This window comes from Euprymna scolopes, chromosome 21 (assembly GCF_053919585.1).
Source record: "Euprymna scolopes isolate OS-2025 chromosome 21, ASM5391958v1, whole genome shotgun sequence".
NCBI classification, from domain to species: Eukaryota; Metazoa; Mollusca; class Cephalopoda; order Sepiida; family Sepiolidae; genus Euprymna; species Euprymna scolopes.
This window is the reverse complement of record NC_136502.1, coordinates 18,986,303-19,013,674: the sequence shown is the minus strand read 5'-3', so window position 1 is coordinate 19,013,674 and position 27,372 is coordinate 18,986,303. Positions and strand designations below refer to the sequence as shown.

Genomic DNA, 27,372 nt, shown 5'->3' with positions numbered 1-27,372 from the left:
TTATTTCTATAGAAATAAACGTTCATTGAAATTTATGACATTGTGGAGAATAAGGAATGATTCGTTACACTGCTGATCACTGTTGAAAGAAATCTGGCATCCGGGTTTCGAAGTATTACTACATGTAAGTTCACTGAAAAGTAAAAGAGCTGTTTGCTAGATGGTTATATTTTATGCTATCACGATTAGTAAATGGCGTAAACAAACGTAAAAAAACAACTAAAAATGGAAACAAAGTAAAAATAAACCTGTTTAATATCGTAATTTGAAATTTTTTACTTTAGGGACAAAGTTAAAATACATATGCTTCGGGTGAGATTCGAACTAGCAACCTCTATCTGATGTGTTAATCGCCTGAACCACGAGGACAATTACAAAATAACAACACTATTAATCACATAAACCAGGATGCATCCCGGTGATGATAGATAAATTTCAAATTTAAATTTATATTTTCAGGAATAAATTCATAAGTTGTTTTTACTCTAATAATTGTATTCATGTTTTCAACTTAATCGCAATTAGTTTAACTAGTTAATTAAAAAAATGTTTCTTGAAAGAATCCATTTTAAATTATTCAACAAAAGCAACTAAAACTTATGAATTATTGCCGGTAACTATCGAAAATTTCTCAGTTATTAAATGGATTCCCGGTGTTATGAATCATGGTAAAAGCCTCTTTCTTTTCTTTTATTTAAGACTAGGGCTAGGACAACAGAATATTCTTTTCATTCTCGATTGTGTATCCGTTAATATCTTATATGCTTTTATAAAGAGTGGTGTGGTTCTCGGTTAATTAACTGTGTCTAACTGTGTCGGATATATACACGAGAGTCAAAACAATAAGAATATTTTGTTGTCATAGCTCTATTTATTACTAATCAAAAATAAAATATTGAGCAGGATTAAATATTTAAGTATTAAAATCGATCTGATAAAAAAATTAAATGACAATCAAAAGAAAAAAAATGATGAATAAGTAATCATATATATAAAGTGTTTGGATGTAATTATTAACACATAAGTATAGTAAAATAAATAAATATATACCCAGCAAGTGTATACACCATTTTGGATTTTCCATTGATGATAATGCAATGAAAGGCACATCTTAGACACATTAGATAACATTAAAGCAGCTGAATTCATTCGGCTGTACAGCACACCGTTAATAGTAATTCTAGAGAACTCTGAGGTAGATTGCAAAAGAATGCCGTTTGTCAGGAGGAACAATCTGAGATGTTCACAAACACGTCGGATATAAGTTATATGATGAATAAAAGCTATTTTTATGTCAGAAAAGGTAAAGTAAATCAATCAGAGTCAATGGATTCGTAAACAAAGTTTTTAATTATAATCACATGACCTCTGACATTTCACTTCTTAAATCTCAATCTTTTAAACTAATATGTCTGGAACATAGCTGAGAAAAAGACCAATGAGCACCTTTAGAACAGTAAATAATCCCTAAAAGATTTCGTCGTCTTTTTGTTTTGTTTTTTAATTTTCTTGTCATTTTGTTTAAGTTGATGGGGCATCCTACCGAATGCCAAACATTCACTTGCTATCTCATGCATTCCAACCAAGAGATCCCTTCAAGATTGTAACCGTCCCTTTAAGTGCAATTGTTTGAATCTCTCTTGCACTTGGTTCACCAGGTATATTTGAAATTATTTTTCATCAATCCGGTTGCTCCTATAATTACTGGAATGATGGAGATCTTCCTAAGATTCCAGTTTCTTTCATCCCGTGCAAAAGACCTTGGAATTTCGTTATTTTTTCCCTTTCATCTCTATTTAAGCCAGCATAATTGGGGATCACAAACTTTTACTAAGGTTGCTTCTTTCTCCTTCTTGTCCCATATCACTATGTCAGGTTTGATAATTCAGTTTTCATAGTTAGAGTAATGTCCAATATGAATAAGGACCATTCATGAAATCGATTCATACCGTACACAAAATTTCTTGTGGAAGCTGAAGGAAATATTAAGCAATAAGATAATGTAATATATTTTTATCCTTAAAACACGTTTTTTTATTATTAAAACGACATTATTATCTGTTTCTAAGAGTCATTGTTGTGTGTATAAATCTGTCCCCAAATACATCATACATTTCCCATATAAAATGCATTATCGAAAAAGTCTGAGTAAAACTCATTTGAGTTTCATTAAAGGCATTTTTCCTGAAATCCATTTTGAGGATTTTGTCTACATTATTCTTATATTATTCTAAGAATTATTTTCCCCCCTAGAAAGAATTTTATTTACAATTTTTGTATTCTTTTGCTCCCATTTGAAGAATATGGAGAAACCAAATCCCCAAAGGGTTAGAAATGGAAATGGCTGATTGTATCTGGAAAGATTCTCGCAGGAATAAAGTCTGAAATGATAACTAGAGAATACAAATAAAAAGTACCAAAGTTGAAATAATCAGCATACATGAATTTTTTTCGCAGAGATTTCGAAACCAAACTTCGATTTTCAACGTTGCGCGCCTTTTTTCTGGCGAAAACTGACAAAGTACAGTGCTAACATGTATAAAACAAAACAATTTAGTTATTAGTTTTCACGTGAAGTAAATACCCACTGTCAAAAACTGGTGGTCTTCCCTGGGTTTTGAATGACAACTTTTTACAGATTTCTACTACTCCCTGCTTCTTTTAATTATCATTACAAATTATTTTACTTTATCATAACAGCCATTTACCATTAAATTCCTGCAATTAAATTCCTGCTGCAATTTGTGTGACTATAAGCCTCTTTAGAATTCCAGGATTCTTTGTGTTCTCTCAATGAAATTATTTCCCCCCTCGTCTTCCATATTATCAAACACTTCATAACCATTTTCTTTGGTTTCATCCGATATTGCATCACTCTGTTTTTTGGGTTTCTCTCGTCCATATATATCTACTCTGGAAGTTAATATTCTCTTGTGTTTCTTAGTATTTTTTAGTATATTTTTAATTATGTTTATGCAGCACTATTCTAATAAAAATGATACATATGCAAAAATTTTAACAATTGACTATTATATAACTTTACTGTGTGTTTAATAATTTACTGTTCTATTTTTCATTGGGAAGAGACGCTGATTATATTCATCTAAAAAAGTTCGTTTATTGAATTTTTATTATGTTTTTGTACTAATATAACCAGTGTCTGTTTCTAGTGCAAAATGATGCAATAAAATATTTAAAGTATTTATAGCTCTAGTATAACATTATTGAGCTATTTAAAGGAACTTTGTGTTGTTAATATTTATATTCCAATGTAATATTTTAGTTGATATATATATATATATATATATATATATATAACATAAAAATTACAATTAAATTTACCAAAATGATCCAAGATGGTAAAACTAAAGTATATTATAAATATTAAAGAATTAATATTTATAAAGTAATCTCAAGCAGATGTAAAAGCTTGCTAAAATCAACTAGGATATAGAGCTTATAATAAGAGCAAATGGTTAATAAAACATGTTTTTAACTCTTTTTCAAAGAGTTTTTTTTAACCTGTTTTATTAACTATTTGCTTATATATATATATATATATATATATATATATATATATATATATATATTCTTTGACAGTTTATGTTCTCTTGAATTCCTCCTCTTAGTATGTTCTATTTAGATTTCTAGTTGCGTTTACAAACTATATTCTCTTTCAACTTGCAAGTAATTGTCCATGTCACTTGGATATGGAGATTGGTTTCTGCACTCAAGGATTATTTTTTAATATTTCGTCTGTTTCCATTATTTCTATGCTTTGTATGATGTCAACCCTCTTTTTGACTCAAATTTTTCCTACTTTGTTTTACAAGTTTTTTAGAAATGTTTATATTGCTCCTACGATTATTAGTATTGTGATAACTTTGTGTTGCATGCTTCATTAGGATCTGTCAGGCTTCATGTATTTTCTTGACTTTTCTGCATCCTTCAGCTTCACCCTGTGAACTGCTGAGCATTTTTTCCCATTTCGTTAATTATTACCATGCCTGTCTTTTTGATCAAATGTTGTTATTTTTGTGTTTTAATGTCACTTAGAATTTAAAATCTTCATTATTCAATACTGGCTCCGGTTGTGCCTCTGCCATTTGTCTGCATGTTCAAATTGCGTTCGTTTGCAACGTTTCAGTGAACGATCTTCCCAACGCAATCATATCAATTTTTATATTTCTTTTGACCTATCTTGCTGCATTCGCTATGATGAGATTAAATGCCTTGGATGTCTGTCCACGGAATACAGATTTACTTTTTCCTGTATTTTGTTTATCTTTGTTTCGATGTAGTTTGTTTTGATTGTGTTGTTTTGTATGACTGTCGGTAGTGATTCTGTTTCTGTGTTCAAGTGTTCATTCCGTAATTATGTCCGTTTTTAATCCTCATTTTCTTTTCTTTGATTTTTTGGTTTTCTATTTCATTGCTCTCCATATTATTCATAGTAGCGTTGCTTTTAGTGGTGTTCATCAGCCTCTTTGTAGGTGTCCATTTAAAGTTCAGTAATTACCAGTCCTCTTCCTCCTTCTTTTCTTTTTTTCATAGTCAGGATGCTCGTTCAGATGTTGTCTATTATGCATGCTCATTAGTTTCTTGATTCTGCTCGTCATATTCATAAGTTCTTTTTTTTCTGTTTATGAAGTGAACCAAGTGTTTTAGTAAGGATACTTCCCAGAAATTTATTTCGTTTCTATAATCTATCTATACGATCAGAAGGGATTAAAAATTGCATTGTTATGATGACTGAACTTATGCATTCGTAACATAAATGTTCCATCTCTCTGCTGCAGATATTGGCGGTGTAAGACTCTAAAACGGCGACACCTGTCATGGACGTGCATCAAAAGCAGAGATGCATCATTGAATTTCTCCATACAGAAAAAAATTGAACCGATTAACATTCACCGGCGCCTGTTGAACGTTTACAAAGCCGATGCATTTGATGTCAGCACAATTAGGAGATGAGTTCATCGATTTTAGTGTGGCGACATAGGTGTCAGTGATAAAGCACACTCCAAACATTTACGACTGAGGCATCAAAAGAGGCTGGCAGAAGTGCATTGAGAATGGTGGTGACTATGTAGAAAAATAAATTGTGGAACATAAAAGGTCGCTCGTTTTAATGACACCACTCCCATGTGTAGCTTTTCAACGTTTTAGTATTTGATTAAAAAAAATAGGAGGCTTTACTTTTGGAATTACCCTTGTATAATAGATATATTTATATTAGAAACAAAAAAAATGTCAATTCGTATAAAAAATTATTGTTTAAAATTTTACTACTGCTTTTTATAGCTCTGAGTTCCGTCAGGGAAGAAAACAGAAAGTTTAAACGTGTATGAATTATTTTTTGTAGATGTGTATTTTTTTTTTCTGTTTCATTTTTCTTCAGTCAAAATTCTTTGAAATCAAGAGCATCCCTTCCTGGGGTTAATACTTGATCTCTATATGAGATACGTAGATATTAGAATGTTCCATTAAAGTTCTTTACATCTCAAACACTGAGTTAGTAAAGGAGTTGAGAACATAATTATACTCTCCTCACTTGACCATTTAAATATGTTATAGTATACCTTATACGGTATAATTCACGTTGACACACCGGTTCCCATTAAATCACCATAATTAAGCAACGTTTAACCTGGTCAGTACTAAAATAGGTGACCATTTGGAAATTCCAGGTGCTGTATTTGCCTTCTGCTTATCTCGGCATTATTTCCAGCTGTTAAACACTTCTCTTTGCCACTGGATTCAAGCAGTGCCAATTCAGGAGAAGTTTGGTTGGTGATTGCGCAACCCTTGTCTCATAATTACATGCACAGCTACTCTTACAGGGGGTATCCATTGTCTCTTGAGGCTGAACGGAGTATACCTTTCTTGTGGTTTCTTGATCTTACCAGTTCCCAGGACATGAATTAATCTAGTCTGGTGGAGTATCCAGCTTCGTGCTGTTACTTGAGCGAACAACACTTAGAGAAGGTGCAGCATTCCTCATAAAAGCCAGTGTGGGTTAATCATACCGAGGAGATCTTATTTTGGTCATGAAAACTATATTATTTTGAATATTTTGTCAGGGTTTACTTCTAAGGAAAAATATCCTCATACCAAGTTGTCCTGACAAACCCCGCGACAGAGAGACTATAGACACTCTAAAGTAGTGTTCAGTAGGCATTCAAGTTCTCTCCAGTAGGCACTCAAGTTCTTTCATAAATGTGTGTGCATGTTCATTGTGTGTGTGACAAAGAAGAGGAGGGTTTTTTTTTTCTTTTTATATTCACATACAACTGCGAGTAATCATGCAGAAGCGGAAAAACTCGCCGAAATCTGCAGCATAAAATACACTGTGTCCGTGTGTTGGTGCCTTCTTGCGGCGTTGGAAATATTATTTCATTGCACTGAAATTTCTGCATGTGTCTCTATCTACCAGAACATGAACGAAAAAAAGTCTATTCTTAATTGGCGGTCTCGCACTAAAAGTAACTCCTGGTTATCATTGAAATTGAATGACAAAACAATATCTTTTTCTAGTGTCCATCTAAATGAATAGTTTCCTTTTGTTGCCAAACTATTTAGGATAGTGACTTGACTTTTTATCTAGGAGTAAAGTGCAGTATCTGTTCTGATATTATGCTTCATCTTTTTTGTCCGCTATCAAGCTTCTAGACTAAGACAATTTTTATTTTTTGTTCAATCCAGAGTGCCTCTTTTTGGAAAGCTAGCTTTTCTCATATTGAATCTAACTCTGCCCTTATGGGGTTGCAGGTAAATAGGGACTATTTCAAATTGCTCTGGGAGACTTTAATCCTGCATATTCATCATTATGATTATTATTATTCTTTTCTTAAAAGAAATGACGGACTGAAAGACTGAGGAGCGAGCGCCAACCAGACCTCGGCTGGACAAGCGCAAAGAGAACTGGGATCTTGGGGAGGCTGAGTGCCACTCAAATTCCAGTATAAACCAATGGCCACTACCAGCGAGAAATCAATGTTAAGCGGCTGTTGCGATGATGCAAATTCATTTGCAAATGCTATCGAAGGAGGTGGAGAGGGATGGACGTCTGGGGAGACTTGCTGTCACTCAGCTTCCAGAGAATACCACAGGTTTCTAATCAGATCGTTTGTTGACTTGTGTGAAAGCTCCATGTGGCCAATAATAATAATAATAATAACAATAATAATAATAATAATAATAAATATGCATTTATATTTATCTTGTGTAGAAAAAACGTTCTCCTTTTATTTGGTAATACATACTGTTTGGAAAATTGATGACGTAACTTTGGAATTATGTTCTATATGTGTATATAGGTCTGGAAACGCTTGGTTTTTAACTCATAAGCCATTCAAACACTTAAATACTGATAAAAATTCTTTATTGTAAATATCTAACACAAAAAATGGATGTGCTAAAGCATTGTTATATCTATGTATGGGGAGGGAGAGTTGATGGCCATCTAATATTTTCAAAGCCTATTGAGCTTATTCTACCAAAATACCACATTCACTCTGATGATACCTAATTTGTTTTAAAAAGGATTTTATTTACAAAAAACATTATCATGGGAGTGGGACAACATTTGCAGATATTTAAAAAAGAAAAAAAAATGTAGGTTAGTTGGACCTTCCCTACCCTCTGCTAAGTGTAAAGTCTTCCACCATTTTCCAGGTGCTTTGAAAACAATCAGGTCGCTCTCTAGATGGAGGTGGAGGCAAAGTGGGATGATGAAATAAGATAGATCGGGGTGCAATATGGGAATGGATGGTGTTTTCCAAGATATGATGCAACAGTTTAGGAGTGACCGAGGGTAGAATACTTGTGGTAGTGGGCATCTTGGAGGAATCCTAGTGCCAAACAACAAGAGTTAGCAAAGTCGCATGCTCGCGAAAAAGACATGCTTGGCTGTTCCTCTTTCATTACCTTTCGCAATATGTGGAGTAAGGATCTACTCTCAATCCATCTCTGGCCAGCTTGTCATAAACTGTGACATATTGTTAAGACCTTCTTCTAGCATAACTAAAAATAATAACTAAACTATTATATTTATTTAATAATATTTTTATTTAAAATACATTTTTAATAATATTTTTATTGAAAATACATTTTTAATAATATTTTTATTTAAAATACTTTAATAATATATTTAAAAGACTCTTAATAATATTTTTTTACTAATATTTTAATATATTTTATATAATATTTAAAAGACTTTTAATATTTTTTAAATAACTTTTTTATTTAAAAGACTTCATTGGGAACAGACGCTGATTATGTTCGTCTAAAACAGTTCGTTTTTGAATTTTTATTGTTTTTTCTTTGTTTGCGCTAACATAAGCAGTGTCTGTTTCCAGTGCAAAATGAACCTATAGAATATTTAAAGTATTTACAGCTCTAGTATCGCACTATTGAGCTATTTAAATGAACTTTATGTTGTTAATATTTATATTCCAATGGAAAATTTTAGTTGCTATATATTTATATATATATATATATATATATATATATATATATATATATATACTTTGACAGTTTATGTTCTCTTGAATTCCTCCTCTTGATATGTTCTATTTAGATTTCTAGTTGCGTTTACAAACTATATTCTCTTTCAACTTGCAAGTAATTGTCCATGTCACTTGGATATGGAGATTGGTTTCTGCACTCAAGGATTATTTTTTAATATTTCGTCTGTTTCCATTATTTCTATGCTTTGTATAATGTCAACCCTCTTTTTTATTCAAATTTTTCCTACTCTGCTTTACAAGTCTTTTTAGAAATGTTTATATTGCTCCTACGATTATTAGTATTGTGATAACTTTGTGTTGCATGCTTCATTAGGATCTGTCAGGCTTCATGTATTTTCTTGACTTTTCTGCATCTTTCAGCTTCACCCTGTGAACTGCTGAGCATTTTTTCCCATTTCGTTAATTATTACCATGCCTGTCTTTTTGATCAAATGAGTTGTTATTTTTGTGTTTTAATGTCACTTAGAATTTAAAATCTTCATTATTCAATACTGGCTCCGGTTGTGCCTCTGCCATTTGTCTGCATTTTCAAATTGCGTTCGTTTGCAACGTTTCAGTGAACGATCTTCCCAACGCAATCATATCAATTTTTATATTTCTTTTGACCTATCTTGCTGCATTCGTTATGATGAGATGTCTGTCCACAGAATATAGATTTACTTTTTCCTGTATTTTGTTTATCTTTGTTTTGATATAGTTTGTCTTGATTGTGTTGTTTTGTATGGCTTTCACCAGTGATTCTGTTTCTGTGTTCAAATGTGCATGCCGTTATTTTATAGCCTTTTAATTTACATATCTGTTAGCGGATTTTACAAACACGCGTATGTAAATTAGATATAAAAGTACTTTTTCTAAATGCTAATAGAAACATTACAGAATTATTTATGAGGGGTTGAATCAAAGCGAGATAGAGCGAGAGAAATACATAGTTACATGAGCGATAAATGACTTGGTCAGTTAATTATAAATTATCGCTAATTAAATAATTAAAACATAACTCAATCCCAGAGCTAAAATATATTTTACGCTGTATTTCATTTTAAAGTACATAGGAAAATAGTCTAAACGAAACAAACGTTAATTTGCATGTCTGTATATATAAAATTAAGTAACGGCTTAAATAATTCACGTGAACTTTTTCGTACATGATTGCTAGGAATGAACGCTGTCCAAACTACAAATTTCCAGTTCTTTCAACGGTTTTCTTTTTCTTTTTCATTTCGATACTTTTTTTGTGACTAAGAGCGGAGGTCCGCTTGAAATATAAAAAATAACAATAAAAATATTAAATACAAAAAGTAACATCGTTTTTCATGCTTCAAAAACCCCTCATAACCTTTAAATCACTATCCTAGAAGCATACGTGGACTTTTAACATTATATACATATATATATATATATATATATATATATATATATATATATATATATATATATATATATAAAAGAAAGAAAGAGAGGGAGAGAGAGAGGGAGAGAGAGAGAGAATCAGTTATTTTAATTTTCTGATACCCATTCTGTGACAGGTATTATTCTAGTTATTATTATAATAATGATAGATGAAAATCGATAACGTCTAAAGGAACACTTAATTGAGCATAAATTTCTAGGCACAAAACAAACAAACTGAATCAGAATCTATTAGTATAAGCGAACAAAGCAAAGAAGAAAAAAAACAAAGTGTATTTTGTGTCATGCTTTTAGATATTACTAATAGCAAACAAACATGCTTCAATCACATCAATACAAAATGGCGAGACCATTTATTGGATATGCAGCCACATAAACAAAGGATATGATAAATATGTGAACGTACCTGATCTAAAACGTCCAATGATACAGGTTCCTTTGTCGTTACCACACTGGAAACTATCATCTTACTTTTTATCTCTTCGACAAGTTGACAGTGTTTCTCTGCCACTGTCGGATCCTTGATTGTATCTGGCTTAACAGCCACAGTGACGGGCACATCATCCCAGGGGGGCGGCTGGTAAAAAGGGCACAACAAACGCCGGATTTCGCCTGTACACCGTTTTGAAGAATTTCCTTTGTCCCCGTGTGGAGTGTTTTGGTGATTATTGAACTGGATCACAAAGATAGATATGCAGGCCGCAACCACCAATATAACAGTTACGGAGATTAAAATTATGGTGATTAATAGATTGGGTTGCAAGAAATTGCTTGTTTGAATCTGGACAGAGTTCGATATTTCAACTGTTTTATTGCTAACTGTGAGACTTAAAACAACTGTTGTCATGGCTGACAGAACTGGAGTCCCATTGTCTCTGGCAACAAATTCTAGCTCGTAGGATCCAGCATCCAATGGTCCAGCCTCTCGACTAAAGAATAAAAGTCCAGTATAATTGTTAATAGTGAAAAGATCCTTGTCATCCCCGTTCACCAGCTCAAACGTGATAAATGCATTTTCGCCACTGTCACTATCAGCCGCTTTCAGAACTGATATATTTTTTGTGTACTGAGGCAGGTATTCAACGTTCATATTAAAAGGGTTGATTCCGGGGAATGTAAAATAAGGGGCATTGTCGTTTTCGTCTCTTACCTCAACTGTGACGTTTACGGTATTGTTCAGAGAAGGCGACCCATTATCTTGAGCCAGAACTTGAAATTTATAAATGTTTTTTAACTCGTGGTCTAAAGAGTTAATGGTGGAAATCACTCGGTTATTTGATATTTGGAACGGTAAAAATTGTTTGCTATTAGTTATGAGAGAATACGAAAGTTGTCCGCCAGATCCCAAATCCGGATCAGTAGCTTTTATTGAACCAATAGGAAGTTTAGCTTTTTGGTTCTCGTAAATCCAGAAATTAAAAAGCTTAGTCGGAAACTGTGGTGCTACATCATTGACATCAGTTACCTTTACATAGAACCTACGTTCCGTGTAAAGAGGCGGAGATCCTTTGTCCTTACAGCCGATAATAATGTCATGGTGATCTGCCATTTCCCTATCCAATGGTGTTTTAACAACTACTTTAAATTTTTTATCGCCTAAACTTTGAAGTTTGAAGTGATCATCGTAAAGGTCACAGCTGACCTCTCCATTTTCAGCAGCATCGTGATCGGTGACCTTCACGTAGGCAACAAAAGTACCAACTGACACATCTTCTGAAATGTTTATTTTCCTCCCAGTCGATGGCAAGAAAAAGTTTAGTGCCACGCTTGGCGGATGGTTTTGAATATTGATGACATTTACCAGCACCATGGCTATGGAGCTTAAAGGAAACGTGTCTCCATCCGATGCTTTTACATAGATCTTATGCAGCAGATCCTGGCCCCAGATAAACTTCCGGCGTAAGAAAATCTCACCAGTCATAACATTCAGATGGAAATGGCTCCTCACAACACCGGATGTTTTTGAACTGAAATGGTACGAAACTTGTCCATTTTCACCCATATCTGCATCCTTTGCAAATACATTTGCAATTGGTGAAAGTTCACTTGGCTGGTTGACAATTGTAACGTTGATCAATTCTTGCTTAAAAGCTGGGGAATTATCATTAACATCTAACACTGAGATCTGAATGAAAAGGAGGCTTTTTTTCGGCGGGAATCCACTGTCCGTCGCAATCACCTGCAACTCATATAATTCTTTTTTCTCCCTGTCCAAAAGATCTTCTAGTTCAATACCAAGTTCTGACGTTCCGTCAACGCATGTCTGCGCTGAGAGTTTAAACGGTTCACCTGGGGCCTTTTTTAATTTATATGTGACCAAGGAATTAGAAATGCCGACGTCTTTATCTACAGCATTTGGGATTGGTTTTCTCAATCCAATCCGATCACTTTCCAAAAACTGCAGCTCAATTTGCTTGTAAGGAAATTCCGGTTGATGATCATTGACATCTCTCACAATCACTTTAATTTCTATCAGTTTGATAAACGTTGAATCCTTTTGAATCGCGACATCCATCCTCTTCACACACTCTGTGTCTTGTTCGCATATGAATTCCGCATCAAGTGTTTGAGCCGTATAAAGTTTACCTGTTTTCTTGGAAACGTGGAACAGCTGGGAACTTCCCATCATATCTTGTTTAAGCTGACTGAATGAGACAAGGTGGTATTCTTCAGGTTGCACAAGGTCTACTAAATGTATATCGGTAGCAATGTCCCCTAAGTAAGTTCCAGGACTTTTGCCTTCTTCTACATAATAGGTAAGGTCTACAGCTTGAGAAGTCTTCATGACCAACAGTTGAAATAGAAAGAGTATAAACCACGTGACTTGTTCAGTTGAGAGAAACAGTTTCATTGTGGTTTAGAAGAAAATGTTGCTCCTTAGTTCTTGGATCTAAAGAAAAAAGAAATGTAAAAACATGTAGTTACTGTTGTAAAAGAATAGAAAACATTTAATTTTGATTCAATTCTCTCATTAAATTTTTATTATTAAATCTCCACGTGATATTTTCATTTAATTTTTATTATTAAATCTACAAATGATATTCTCACCTTATTTTTATTATTAAATTTCCACATGATACTCTCATTAAATTTTTATCATTAAATTTCCACATGATACTCTCATTTAATTTTTATTATTAAATCTCCACATGATACTCTCACTTAATTTTTATTTTTAAATTTCCACATGATACTCTCATTTAATTTTTATTATTAAATCTCCACATGATACTCTCACTCAATTTTTATTTTTAAATCTCCACATGATACTCTAACTTAATTTTTATTTTTAAATCTCCACATAATACTCTCACTTAATTTTTATTATTAAATCTCCACATGATACTCTAACTTAATTTTTATTTGTAAATCTCCACATGATATTCTCATTTAATTTTTATTTGTATATCTCCAAATGATAAAACAATTTATTTATGAAAAGGTGACTACATTTCATCCACAGAATTGTTACTAAAATTCACAAACTTTTCGGCAATCTCATGGAATAACCTTCAGTCTATGTTTTCAATCATGATCATGAATGTCTAACAGGGATACTTTAGTGATAGTCTCATCAGTTGGTGATATAATCTTGAATAGTCTTTACACTTACCGGATCTTGCCCCAGATGTTTTTAGCTGTGTGCTAGCTCAAAGAGAAAGTCTATCAAAACAATAAACAATCTCCAGACTATTGCTGAATGATCAAATCAGGCAAAAGAGGAGTGCATTAGAGTTATTGAACCTTTTGTGTGTTTTATTACATGTGTATTTAGCATTGAACAGTGATAAAAGAAAAAAACTGTTGAACATTCATTACTGCAACATGGTGGACAAGTAAGACATAGATTGAAGTTCATTTGTACCAAATATGGTTGGATAGCAGAAAGGATTTTGAATTTTATTTACGACTAGCAGGTTGGTCGTAAAATACACTTAAATATGATATTTTGATTAATGCAGATTTCGTATTTATTATATTATATTCGACTCAGTATATAGTAATGATTTAAAAAGTTTTTAAAAAATTACTTATGTGCCACCTTGAATCGAAATCAAAACGTTTAGCTTACAATTTACTTTTTCCTTTGACGTTAATGCCTGAGCTATGAAGACATGTTTGCTGCAAAACATGAACTAATAGCTATTACGTAATGCATGCATATTCGTAATGCTGTCGTTCGACCTTCACCTGGCAAATTTCATTTCTTTCATTTTTACACTTTTGCACCGATTTTCCCGGCTAAAACACAAATATAAAGTTTTGCATGGGTTCGAATACCTTATACATTAAGTTTCATGTCTATAAACCAAAACCTGACAGAGGAGTTTGGTAGGCAACATTTTTTAAACAAATATATATGGCATACATAAATATATATGGAAAGAGGGATACAGTGACATACATAAATATACGTAGAAAGAGTTTTGTGTTTACTATAACCTTTTTACACAAATATTACGCAAGTATAAATCATGTAAAATATTTGCATGAATATAATTACATGTAATAGTTAACTAAAGATATTCATCGCATAAGAAAACTGAAAAACCTAATAGGGAATTAATTAAAATGAATGTTTAAAAGAATATGCAAATTAGCTAGATCTTTTGCAGATGAATGCAATTCCATGACACATATATAACAAAGTTGTATTTTCTTTTTAAATAAATACAAAAAAAGGTTTTTAATATAAATATCAATATACAAAAAAAAAATTATATAAGTATAGATTTCATAAGTGGCAATCGTTTGGAAGGGGATACAGATAAGAATCTGAGAGAGGATGACGGTCCAGTGTATGTGAAGCCCAATCCGGATTACATCTCCTATTGGTAATACAATCACCAAAGTGTCACTGTATAGCATTGAATAACAAAAGACAAAATCTACCTGATTTTCATGACTGAGACTTGGTGGACAAGTCAGACATAGAGTGAAGTTTATTTGTACAAAATATAGTTGAATTGCAGAAAGGACTTTGAACTTTATTGACAATTACGTGAATGGCATTGTCTCTTTTTTACGTGAATGGCATTGTCTCTTTTAAGGAGGAAGACCCTCACCCTGCATGACTCACATAGATCTCTGTGTACCTCGTGTTAACATTTAATTTATTTTTCTCTGATGATCGCTTTTCTTATCATCCAAAATTAATGAGAAAAATGTCAAGATAAGATAAAAATTTATGATTTTTCTATAAAAAATACATGCATCTTAAACATGGTTTACAAAGGGAATTTGTCTGTTTTTCATATTATTCAGGCCAAAAGTGCACTCGAGGATATAGGTTACTAAGATGGATGTATTGACAGTTGACTGACGAATTGAAAATCTCCACAACCCGCCCACTCAGACATCTTATCCAGTAAACAGTAATTCTTCCCCCTTTGTCAGAAACATCATTCATGGAATGTGAGGACTAAAAGACAGAATAAATAGAAGTTTTAATCGCATTTAAGAAAGATTAGTTTATCAACCTCCAGAATATTGTAATGTAGAACTGATTGTTAAGCAAAGTTTTTAACAGTTAGACCATGGGTGCATGTGGATGAAATAAAAGGTACAGTTTGGAATTCCAGCCTGGTATCTGAGTTTGCTATAAATTTTTCTCGTTTTCAGAAGGTTCTGAATTTCCAACAGATGTATATGAAGCAGGTCGGAGGTTACTTCGGCTGAAACATTATGAATATAATGACAAAGATGAGGCTAATAGTCAGAATAATCCGAATTATGAATCCCAATCTCAAGAATTGCGAAACACGCGTCATAATGTTTGTTTTATTCATGTTTTATTAATGTGAGAACCATAAAAAAATAATTAGAAGTTAAATAGTGTGTGTAACATCTTTAGATTAAAATATCTCTCTCCCTCTGTTAGATTATGCCGGGCGACAGCAGGTTGCCTTGCTGATATTCGATTTAGGAAAATCGACTATTATGATTAAAACGTAAAATGTTAGATATTTTTATTATTTGAATCCTTTAAAGATAAGTAATTTATACATTTATTTACTAGCGGGGAGAGGGGGGGCGGTTTCGCCTGAGCATAAAATGCGCTTAAATATCATATTTTAATTTGTCCAGATTTCATATATAATATTATAGAGTCGTTATTTCAAAAGTAAAAAAAAAAGTATTTAGGTGCCATCAGCTAGAATCGAAACTGTAGCATTCAAAGTTGGTGACGTTACCACTATACCAACGTGACACGCATATGAACTGATTAAAAATTAAAAATTAAAAATAAACTAAGATGAATGTACAAAATGTCTAACGATTTTTTTTTTCAATTTTGACTCCTTAAAAACACGTTTAACCAGCTAAAGATCCATAAAAGAATGGCGGGTAAAATTTCAATCATTTGAGGCTCCTAGCGCTGCTCTATGACTTTTAGTTTCGGGGGAGATAGAGTTTGAAAATATGGAGACAGACGGACGGATCAACAGACAGACATATAGCCGTTTATATATTAGATTTATTGATTTTCAGACTATTAGTCTCATCTTCTACTTGTTTTATAACGTTTCGGCCAACTATTCCTATGGCCTTCGTCAGGTGGTAAACCATGACAGGATATGAATACATAGGATATACAGTTAAGAGACTCAGTATTCATATCCCATCATGGTTTACCAACTGACGAATGCCAGAATAATTGGCCGAAGCATCGTGAAACAACAACTAGAAGATGAGGATAATAGTTTGCAAATAAATAAATAAATAAATAAAATGTTAGATACGAACATTATTACTATTTTAAACTGCTATGTAGAAAAAGTATGCAGAGAGAATGTTTTGAAACAATGTTTAGTAAAATATTTAAGTTAACTTAGAAACAATAACAAGGAAAGGATGTGATCGACATAAACAAAATAGTTTTTTTCAAACCAGGAATGCGGTCTTGGGAGTTGAGTGTTAAAATACTCGAACAAAATTGGTTTTAAAATAACAGATGGAAAACGTGATTCAAAGTCACATGTTAAACAATCTGAGTTTAATTACGTTATAGCAAGGATTAGTTTGAATATATACAAGCAAAGTTAGAATATAAAAGAGAAGAGAGCTAGAGAGAGGGCTAGACAGATGTAGAGAGTTGGAGCATTGGAGACAGAAACTGTAATGGCCCTGTATGGAGGAAATGCAGGATCTAAAGCAGGAAAACATTTGGAATAAAAGCTGTTTGAGAATATAACTGGAGACTTTTGGTCACTTTTTTGGAAGGAATGTGCAGTTCAACTTTAGCCAGTTCGTCAACCAAGATACCGGATAAATGAAGGTAATGTTTTCCTCTTTGGCAGGATATTATTCCCCAGATGTTCCGTCTCTTTGTTGTTAAGGAAATGTTTGTTGATAAGATGTTATATGTCCCGTTCGTTGAACTGTCTTTGAAGGTAGATATATTACATTTATTAGTTTAAATAGAATAAAATCGTTTTATATAATATTTTGTAACTAAAAACCGAATAGAAATATAGTATTTAAACCCATACAGAAATAAGGATATGAATAACTTTTCCCATAAACATAACACAAACAAAGTGCTAAGTCATAATTAATGACCATATGTAAAGTAGAGGAAAACAAGGTTTCTGCTTCTCCCCTTTCTCCCTCCTTGAATTGTACACGGAGGAAGAAGGTGGGGGAGCAGACAAAGAAAGAGATTAGAAGACAATATTCGAGGGTGTACACTAATATACCATATGTAAGTGTAAGATTTAATATTTATATATATAAATTAATTTATGCCCGTCTATTTTTAACTTATTTATTTTCTATTTTATTCCCCAGATAATAGAAACTGTGGCGAATCTAACACAGCCAAAAGAATTAAATTGTCTTCTTTTAATAATAATTTCTCTTTTTCAAATATTAAATGCACACATGTGTATCATGACTTTCTGTGTGTGTGCGCGTGTGTGTGTGTGTGTGTGTGTGTGTGTGTGTGTGTGTGTGTGTGTGTGTGTGTGTGTGTGTGTGTGTGTGTGTGTGTGTGTGTGTGTGTGTTTTCTTTATGTAAATATAGTGATATCTTGCTATGATGTGCAGACCGTTTCAATCATTATTGATCTCATCAGGCAAAAATACTGATGAAGGAAATAGAGGGAACGCCAGAACAATTCGCTCCCTGGGCTAAACTAAATTGATTGATTCATACAAATTAGTCTAATAAAATAGTACTCAATTCTACAAGGACAGAGTTAATATTCACTAAAATAATTGGCACTCTGTTAGTTCTGAATTTATTGTTTCGCTAAAGCAATCATTCGACTGGAGCATGGTATATATATATTCCAACTAAATATTCCAAGCTGTAAATAAACATTTTCTAAAATCTAATTGTTTTATTTTTATAATAATAATAATGGACTAGGTTACCCGGCGTTGTCCGGTCAATATTTAACAATAGGTTGCAAAACTAACTAACTTGTAACTCATATAAATGCAACTGAAAAATAAATTAAAATGAACCCATTTCTGATATGGAGAGTTACACTGACAGAGTGCTCAACTACTTGAGATGATATAAGATATTTATCTTCTATATAAAATTGAAGTCGTATTTTCTCTGTGCCTTTGTGATCAATAGTTTCTTTGCTTCAAGATAATAATTAAACCTGTCTCATCAGTCATATAATGAAAATACTTGTCTGTGCCCTTCCCAAGTGTATTTTCGACCGATTTTAATCCTAATTTTTCTTTCTCTTTTTCTTATGCATTAATCCCGAGCTAAGGCTGGATTCGCCATTATACAGTTTGGTCTCCAATTTACATGATCACAGTCTTGGTCCAGTGAATGTTGGTCTTTGTGCAGAGTGTTTGTCCATCACATGATCGGCCTTTTCCTCGTTTTTTTGTTTTTTTTACTCACCTTCATTCCAAACAAGGCATTGTACGTAGAGGGCTACTAATTGGAACCATGCTTAGGAAAGATTAACAAGGTATTGGTTTATGTTACATTTAAACTTCTGCGTATCAGTATAGTTGGGGAAGCTGGTAGCAGGAACGGAATTACAATGTCTAGCTGTTCTAAGAAAGAAGCTATTAGAATAAAAAGCTTTCTGTCATTTAGGGACCTCAACAGTGAATGGGTGTGATTTTGCTGCTAAGCAGGTTTGTCAGGAGCATGTACGTCAAAGGGGCACAAGTGTCATGAGTTCATCAGAGCACATTCCATTAAAATACTTATAAAACAAGCATAGGGATGCAACATTGCAGCGATGGGACAGGGGTTGGAGCCTAAGTGACAAAAAGTAGAACCTATTAGATTGGAGACCCTTTTTTGGACCCTATCCAAGAGGGAGAAACTAGTGGTAGATGCAGCAGCCCAGATGTGGCAACAATACTCCATGCATGGGCGAATGATGGCTTTGTAGAGGTACAGGATACTTTCATGTGTAATTAGTTTTCTAGCACCATAGAGGGAGCCCACTTTCCTTGCAGCAGCCTTCACAATGTCCTCAATGTATTTGTTCCTGTTCATATTTCCTGTGAATATTAAGCTGAGGAGTTTGAAGAAAGAATTCTCAAGTAGGGTATTATTTGTTATGGTAATCGGTGGTTGGAGAGGCTTCTTGTAATTGTTAAAGGAGAGTAGCTTAGTCTTACAAGCATTAAATGTTACCATTCATTTACGGCTCCATTCTACTGTCTGGAGATCATTTTCTAATGATTCAGCCATTGTCTTAGATTTGTGTACATCTGCTCTTTCCTTATGCATGTTATAACGCGTTGTATCATCAGTAAATATACCCATCTCAGACACAATATTATCAAAGAGGTCATTGATGAATAGCAGAAATAATAGTGGTCCAATGATCGACTCCTGAGGCACTCCCGCATTAATGTTATGCTGCTTGGATGAACGTCCATCAATGACAATCTGGATGGTCCTATTGTCTAAAAAGTATCTAATTATATTTAGTATTCGTCTTGTTATACCATATGATTTAATTTTTTACATTAGCAGCGCTTCATGCCAGACTTTGTCAAAGGCCTTGAATATATCGAAGGCTACAGCCCTGCCTTTGCCCACCTTATCTCGTGCATTGTATATGAGTTCAGAGATGACTGTTAAAATATCTGCAGTGGAACGACATTACCTAAATCCATACTGTTTGTCAGAAAGAAGATTAGCTTTTGCAAGGTGGTGAACAAGTGCGTGATTAATTAGTGTCTCAAAAATTTTAGCAAAAAGTGGGAAGCGTTACTTCTCAGTGGCTTCTAATGCAAAGGCAACTTTCACAATGGTGTCATTGTTGGCTATCAGCACATCCTAATTGATATCTAATTTTTTATTAATCTTAAATAAAGGAAAACAGGGGAGCTTTAACTCTCATATTCAGAAGTCCTCCTACTGTCATCCATAACACTAGGAATGAGCTACTTTTATTATATTTACCAGTAGTAAATGATATTTCAAACATTGTTGTTGGCTAATCGCCTCTCTTATCCTTCATTTTTGATAAACGGCTCGCTCACATTCGACTAAAAGAAAGATAAAGAAACAGAAGAAAAATGGGTGTGAAATAGAGAAAGAGAGAAAGAGAGAGGAATAAAAAAAAAAAGAGTGAAGAGAGAAAGAACTCCAGTTAAAGCAGCACCAGTCACTGGTTTTGGTTTATGTAGTTAACAAAGTCACCAATTTTAATTTCCATAGTAGCTTGACCAGTTAACATGTCTTACTAAGAGACAGAGGTTGTGAGTTCTAACCTCACTCAGGGAATAAGTATTCTTTTCTTTGATTTTATCCTAAAATAAATGTAAGCATATCAAATTACAATATTAAAGAAATTGTCTAAGTTTTACTTTTGTAGATTGAGGATTATTAAAACTACAATTTTCATCTTGGACGTTATTTTCACAACATTTTCACTGCTTTAACCTTTGACCTTCTTCAAATGTATCTTGTTGAATTTATGAATCTTTTTTGTGAAACTGTGAAATCTGTATGGAATTTCGAATGAGACCCTTTAGTCAATCCACAGGGTTGGTTATGACTTAACACTGTCTGTTATGCCATGGCGTAACAGATAAAGTGCTAAGTCATAATCGGTTCTAAGTGACAGTCTTCTGGGGGTTGAGGGTTCAATCCCAGTGTGTGCGATACTAAGAATACAATTACAAATTACTTAAAACTTCTACCCAGTCATGGCTGACGAATTGAGAACAAGCTACCCCCATGGATTAAATAAAGAGTTCTATTTGAAATTTTGTACAGATTCTTGAATTCGGCAATATAAACATGAAAAAGGACAGAAGTTACATCACCCAAAACATTGTAAGAATAATATCGAAGATGAGAACAGTAGTCTAAATAATACAAATTATCAATCCTCACCTCAAAATTTTCAGAACATAGTTTTACTTTGTTTTTCTGTAATCTACGGAAATCAGGATACCCAGGAACCCATAAAACCCTGTTTGTAAATTATAAATATCAAACGTATTAATTAAACCAATCAAAATTTATATATATATATATATATATATATATAATTATATATATATATATATATAATTATATATATATATATATATATATATATTGAACCACCTTCTTATATATATATATATATTTGGAACCACCTTCTTATATATATATATATATATATATATATATATATATATATATATATATATATATATATATATATATATACTGTTGCCATATCTGGGCAAGATATATATATATATATATATATATACTGTTGCCATATCTGGGCAAGAGCTGCTAAAAACAGCCTATCCTGCCTTGACAGAGTACAAAATAGACTTCGTGGCTTAGTGGGGGATGCCCTTTTCTCTACCCTGCAACCTCTCTCCCACAGAAAAGACGTTGCGAGCCTATCCTTGTTTTATCGTTATTTACATGGCAGGTGCTCGTCTGAACTCCAATCTCTGGTCCCCCCTCGCCGATCTTTCACGAAAAACACCTGTCTAGCTGAATCCACTGTGAAAAATTTCCCCCACTCTATATCTGTGCCTAAATCAAAATGCGGATTCCATGAACAAAGCTTCTTTCTTAGAACTGCACGCCTGTGGAACTCTGTTCCGTCTGCCTGCTTCCCACCGAACTACAACTTGAATGTGTTCAAGTCCAACGTTAACAAATTCCTAATGAACCGCCCCCTTAAGTAAACACTTCATCAAATCTCCAACTAATGTAATGTACTTGCAATAACCCTTATCCCTGAGTGGCTTCCGGGCCTTGATAAGTGGTGATCACTGTGTAAAAAAAAAAATATATATATATATATATATATATATATATATATATATATATATATATATATAAAGTTTTGGGGAAAATACACTTTTGCAATTATATTTCATTTTTTGTGTATACCAATCCTTTTTCTGTTTAGAAGCTCTATGCTTATTGAATATAACCGCGGAGCATTAATAAATTAATAACAATTTTGCTACATTCCAAGTTCCAAGGTTTTATTTATCTTAACGATCATTCTTTTAACATACTAAACATCGCTATATTTATTTACAGATCCGTTTCGTTTTCGTGGAACAATCAATATATGTATGTTAACACTGAATTTTTCCTTACGTTTACTCAGCAGAAAAAACAGAAGTTTTCATTAGAAAGAAAGAAGCATGGCCATGTAATGTTGAAAATGAAACGTGTAGAAGAAATCACATTGTGCATTTACTTACTAGGCTGCCATCTTTGTTTCATGGGAAAAGTTATTCATATCCTTATTTCTGTATGGGTTTAAATAGTATATTTCTATTTATATAAAAAATTTATATAAAACTATTTTATTCTATTTTAAACTAATAACTGTTATATCTTTATGTTAACTAAGGTTTTAAATCGGCACAGGCTTATTTAAGTTGTGGATACAAAACTAATTCTGTATATATCTTAAATGTATTTCATATTTTGGGGCGGCCATCTTGTTTTGGGGGAAGCAATCGTATCATTTATTATTAAACTGTTGGGTATTTCGTTTTATTACTGGATTTAAAAAAAATATGTATTTAAAACCATAAGTATATTTAAATTAATACCTATTGCCTATAAGCTAGTTAGGGTTACTTATTGAAGGAGCATTCATTTGTTTCTATTGCAGAGTTAAAATTCTTATTTGAATCTTATTACATTACCTGCTAAAAATTGATAATATATAATTATAGTTTAGAAATATTTCTCACCAGAAAATCTTAGTAATTGCTAAAATATTATTGTTTTTACGTATACCTGTAATAAAGAACAATATTCGTTTTCCTTGTTGTGCCCTATTGTATGTTTGATATACTGGCTTTATAAGTTTCTAATTTGATGCAGAACTGTTTAATGTCTTCATATTGGTAATGATGCTGTATATTAACTTAGATCTGAATGTTAACATCCTGTACATATGATACTTTTTTTTTTTTTTTTTTACAGTGATCACCACTTATCAAGGCCCGGAAGCCACTCAGGGATAATATAAATAAATCCCATATCGTCTCAGAAACGATCATATATGAAATTGTTCTTTATGTTGAATTCTTGGAAAGTATGTAAATGATTATCTTGTATCTAATCTCTCTCTCTCTCTCTCTCTCTCTCTCTCTCTCTCTCTCTCTCTCTCTCTCTCTCTCTCATGCTTGAATTTAAGTTTAAAATGAAAAAAGTCAAATATCAAAAATTGAAAAATCTGATGAAAAAATGAACAGGCAAGTTCGATCAAAATTAACACCTTATACAGCCTAACATCACAAGTGCATTTGAGAAGTTTTATTAGCTCACAACCAGTATGTGCTTTGATATGACAGAGATGTTTCTGAAATGAATGTTTCTGTTTAAAGCACAATTGAATCATGATATTTGACTTTTGCATTTTAAACTTTAATTGAAGCCATTATATTAAAAAAAAAATAATTTTATAAAATTAACAGTAGGCCCTCTACAATGCAATGCAAATTACATCACTGTGAGGAGGCATGTGAAGCTTCCTCCTAGTGCACCAGAATGTGTCTCCAACTAGAGTAGGCAATCAATCGATTTGATTGAAAAATTTCACTGATTTCGATGAAAATAAAAATATGGAAGTGTAAAATATTCAATAATCATCATTCGGGTGTCTTTGCTAATATATATATATATATATATATATATATATATATATATATATATATATATACGTTTCTATCAATTTTCAATTAAAATTTACACAACGGTTACTATTCTTATCCTTCTCTCCCTTATAAAGTTAAAATAAATAAATAAATGAATAAAATAAAACAAATAAAAATAAGAATAAGATAAATTATCTCTATAAAAACAACAGAAAAAAGCCTCTTTAACTACTCCTGATGATCATCATGGATTGGAAGCCCTTGAGGAAAAATTACCGACACAGAATCACTCGGCTACATACTATACAGTTTGTCACTAGAGACCAACAGAAATGCTCAACAAATTGAGAGGATCAGCAGAAAGATCAGAAAAAGAGAGAACTCTGTAGTTTTCAACCAGACATGCTGCCTAAATGCGTATGTGTGTATGTATGTGTGTACAGCTATCCTGCAGCCCAAACCACTGAACAGATCATGATCAAACCTGGCATGATGATGGTCCCCCAGCTAGGGATAGTGCACACCATTTTTCAAAGTTCAGGTCAAAAGCCAAGGTTATAGTTTATGTTTATATACTCTCCTACAGCTCACATTACTAAACCGATCATGACCAAACCTAACATAATGATGGTCTCCGACCTAAGATTGGTGCACACTATTTTTCAAGGTCAAAGTCAAATGTTAAGGTCGGGACTTTGCTAGTATATATATATATATATATATATATATATATATATATATATATATATATATATATATATATACAGTAGCACCAAAAAGAAAGTCCGCACTTGTAATTTTTTTTCAAAACCCGCAAATTGAAGCTAAATTGAATGTAACTGTTTAAACAACCTATATCTCATTTGATTCGCCTTTTATTCCTCTATAATTTTACCTGTTCGTATTTGACTTTTAATTGAAGTATCCTAGTGCTCACCTCAATTTAAAAAAATTAGCTTTAAATCGAGAAGGCAAAAAGAAACTCCGCAGCAACAAATAAACTTAAAACTAGCTTAAAATATCCACCTTTTAGGCAAAAAAGCATCTCTAATCGTAATTGTTGTTGTTCCAGGTTATACAACGTTACATTTAGTCCATATAACTCGATTTTCTCTTTGTGATCGTCAGGAGCTCATTAATCTCCACCGTTCTGATTGATCCAATCGAGAAATCGGCCACAGATTGAAATGTGAGGAGAAAACAGTACGAATGACTGTAAAAAAGCATCAAAACACCGGCAGTATTCATGATACCTCTAAAGCTGATCCTTCTAGAGTTACTTCTTACAGGGAAAACAATGCTGTCAAGATTCACAGCCTCAGAAACAGATTTAAAACGGTTCCCCAAATCCAACAACAATGTAATCTTGTTAAAAAATGCTCTCTTTCTACAGTTAAGAACAGACTAAAGGAATTTAATTTGTCAGGCTGTGTTGCAAGATGCAAGCCAGTGATTTCTGTAAAGAACAGAAATCACTTTCTGGACTTCGTCAAATTCAATGAAGATCATGACTCTTCATATTGGTCGAAAGTGATTTTTAGCAACGAAAGTAAGTTCAATAGGCTAGGCAGTGATGGTAGGCAGTACATCTGTCGAAGGAAGAACAAAGAATTGTATCCTAGGTACACAGTTTCAACGCTTCAAGGTGGTGGAGGTTCAGTTTGGTGTGGGGTGTTATTAGTGTCAATGGTGCAGGGTCTATAGTTTGCTTGCAAGGTCGAATTAATTCGACCAAGTAGATTAATATGTTGACTGAGCATTTTCTACCCTACTTTGGTCGGAATTTAAATGATAATCTCATCTTCATGTAGAATAATGTTCCCATTCACACAGCTGGAAACGTCAAGAGATTCCTTGAAGAGCATGATATTCTGTGTTTGGATTGGCCTGCACAATCTCGAGACCTCAATCATATCAAAAATGTATGGCATTACATAAAGCAACAGCTACGAAATGATAAAATTTCAAGTCTTGAAAAACTTTGGACAAAAATTAAAGAGAAGTGGGATGCCTTTTCATCAGAGTATTGCCGAAGACCAATTCAAGGAATCCCCAAAGGATTGCAGCCTATCAAATTGCAGAAGAGCTATATTAACTAGTTCATTATGTTCCTGTTGTATTTGTTGCGGACCAGGATATAATAATCCTAAATCGCTACAAAAGAAAATAATGAAATGAATGGAAGGAAGGAAAATAACTCAGTTGCTGAATAAAATAAGCATGTTGTTTATTTTCTGTTGAAATTAAATGGTTTAGGTCGAACACGTGTTCAGTTCAGTCGTTGCCGACTACGCACGTGGAAAAAGAGGAATAAAGAAGGGGAAAGAGAAAAGGCAGTCCAGTATGTAGAAAAAGAAAGAGAGAGAGGGCTGACCTCAGTAAAGCACCGCGTGCATGGTAGCAGTCGGCCACGTGGAAGTGTCTTCAGGCCACAAGCTGTGAATGCGAACTTGTCTGGTTGACGAACCAAGGCAAAAGGGGGAAAAAATTATGTTCGAAAAGACTCCCCCTCCTGAGGAGAAAATATATATATATATATATATATATATATATATATATATATATATATATATATATATATATATACAAGAGGAACGTATTTCGTTTTTGTTTTTTCGTTTTTGTTTTTTCGTTTTTGTTTTTTCGTTTTTATGTATATTTTTTTATGTATATATATATTTTTTAATAAGTTGCTTGAAATGTTTTGGCCAATGAACTTTTCTATCTGTTTTTGTTGTCTTTTGTGGTGTGTTGTTTTTTGTAATTTCATTGTCAGTTTGTGAGTGTGTATGTCCTTGTATTGGACTAGGATAAATTTGTAATTTTTCGTCTATGAATGCATGTTTACGTCTGTCTACTGCAATAGTGTCTTTTTTTTTATCTCTTTTTAAAATGGTAAAGTACTTTTCACTTCTGTCGAGAACTAAATAAGGTCAGGAATAATTTGGACAGAATGTTTTTTTGACTGCGTCGTTCTTGATAAAAACGTATTTACAGGTGTGAATATTGCTTGGAACAAAAATGTTCATGTCTGGCTTTTTGGTTGGGGTGAATTTTAATCGTGACATTTTATGTTTTAAATCCGTTACAAAAGTTGTCGTTGGGAAAATGTCTGTATTGTTTTTGCAGAATTGTCCCGGTAAAATCAGTGCTGAACCGAAAACTAATTCTGCAGGTGTGCTCTGCAAATCTTCCTTCACAGTGTTGCGAATTGCTAGGAGAATGAGTGGCAAATTTTCTGACCAGTCCGCTTTGTTTTCGTTCATAGCCAAAGATGCTTTTAATTGTCTATGAAACCGTTCCACCATACCATTTGCATAAGGGTGGTAGGCAGTAGCTTTAATGTGCT

The 27,372-nt window shown here is 33.1% G+C and overlaps 1 protein-coding gene across 1 annotated transcript in view; it reads right to left on the bottom strand.

Annotated features, from left to right (window-relative positions):
- Positions 1-27,372, bottom strand: part of LOC145242039 (protocadherin gamma-A3-like) — a 180,580-nt gene that overhangs the window by 25,271 nt on the left and 127,937 nt on the right. The window contains exon 2 of the mRNA XM_080104934.1: positions 10,348-12,831. Coding sequence (XP_079961060.1) covers positions 10,348-12,792 — 2,445 coding nt within the window. The 5' untranslated portion in view covers positions 12,793-12,831. The remainder of the gene's footprint in view (positions 1-10,347; positions 12,832-27,372) is intronic.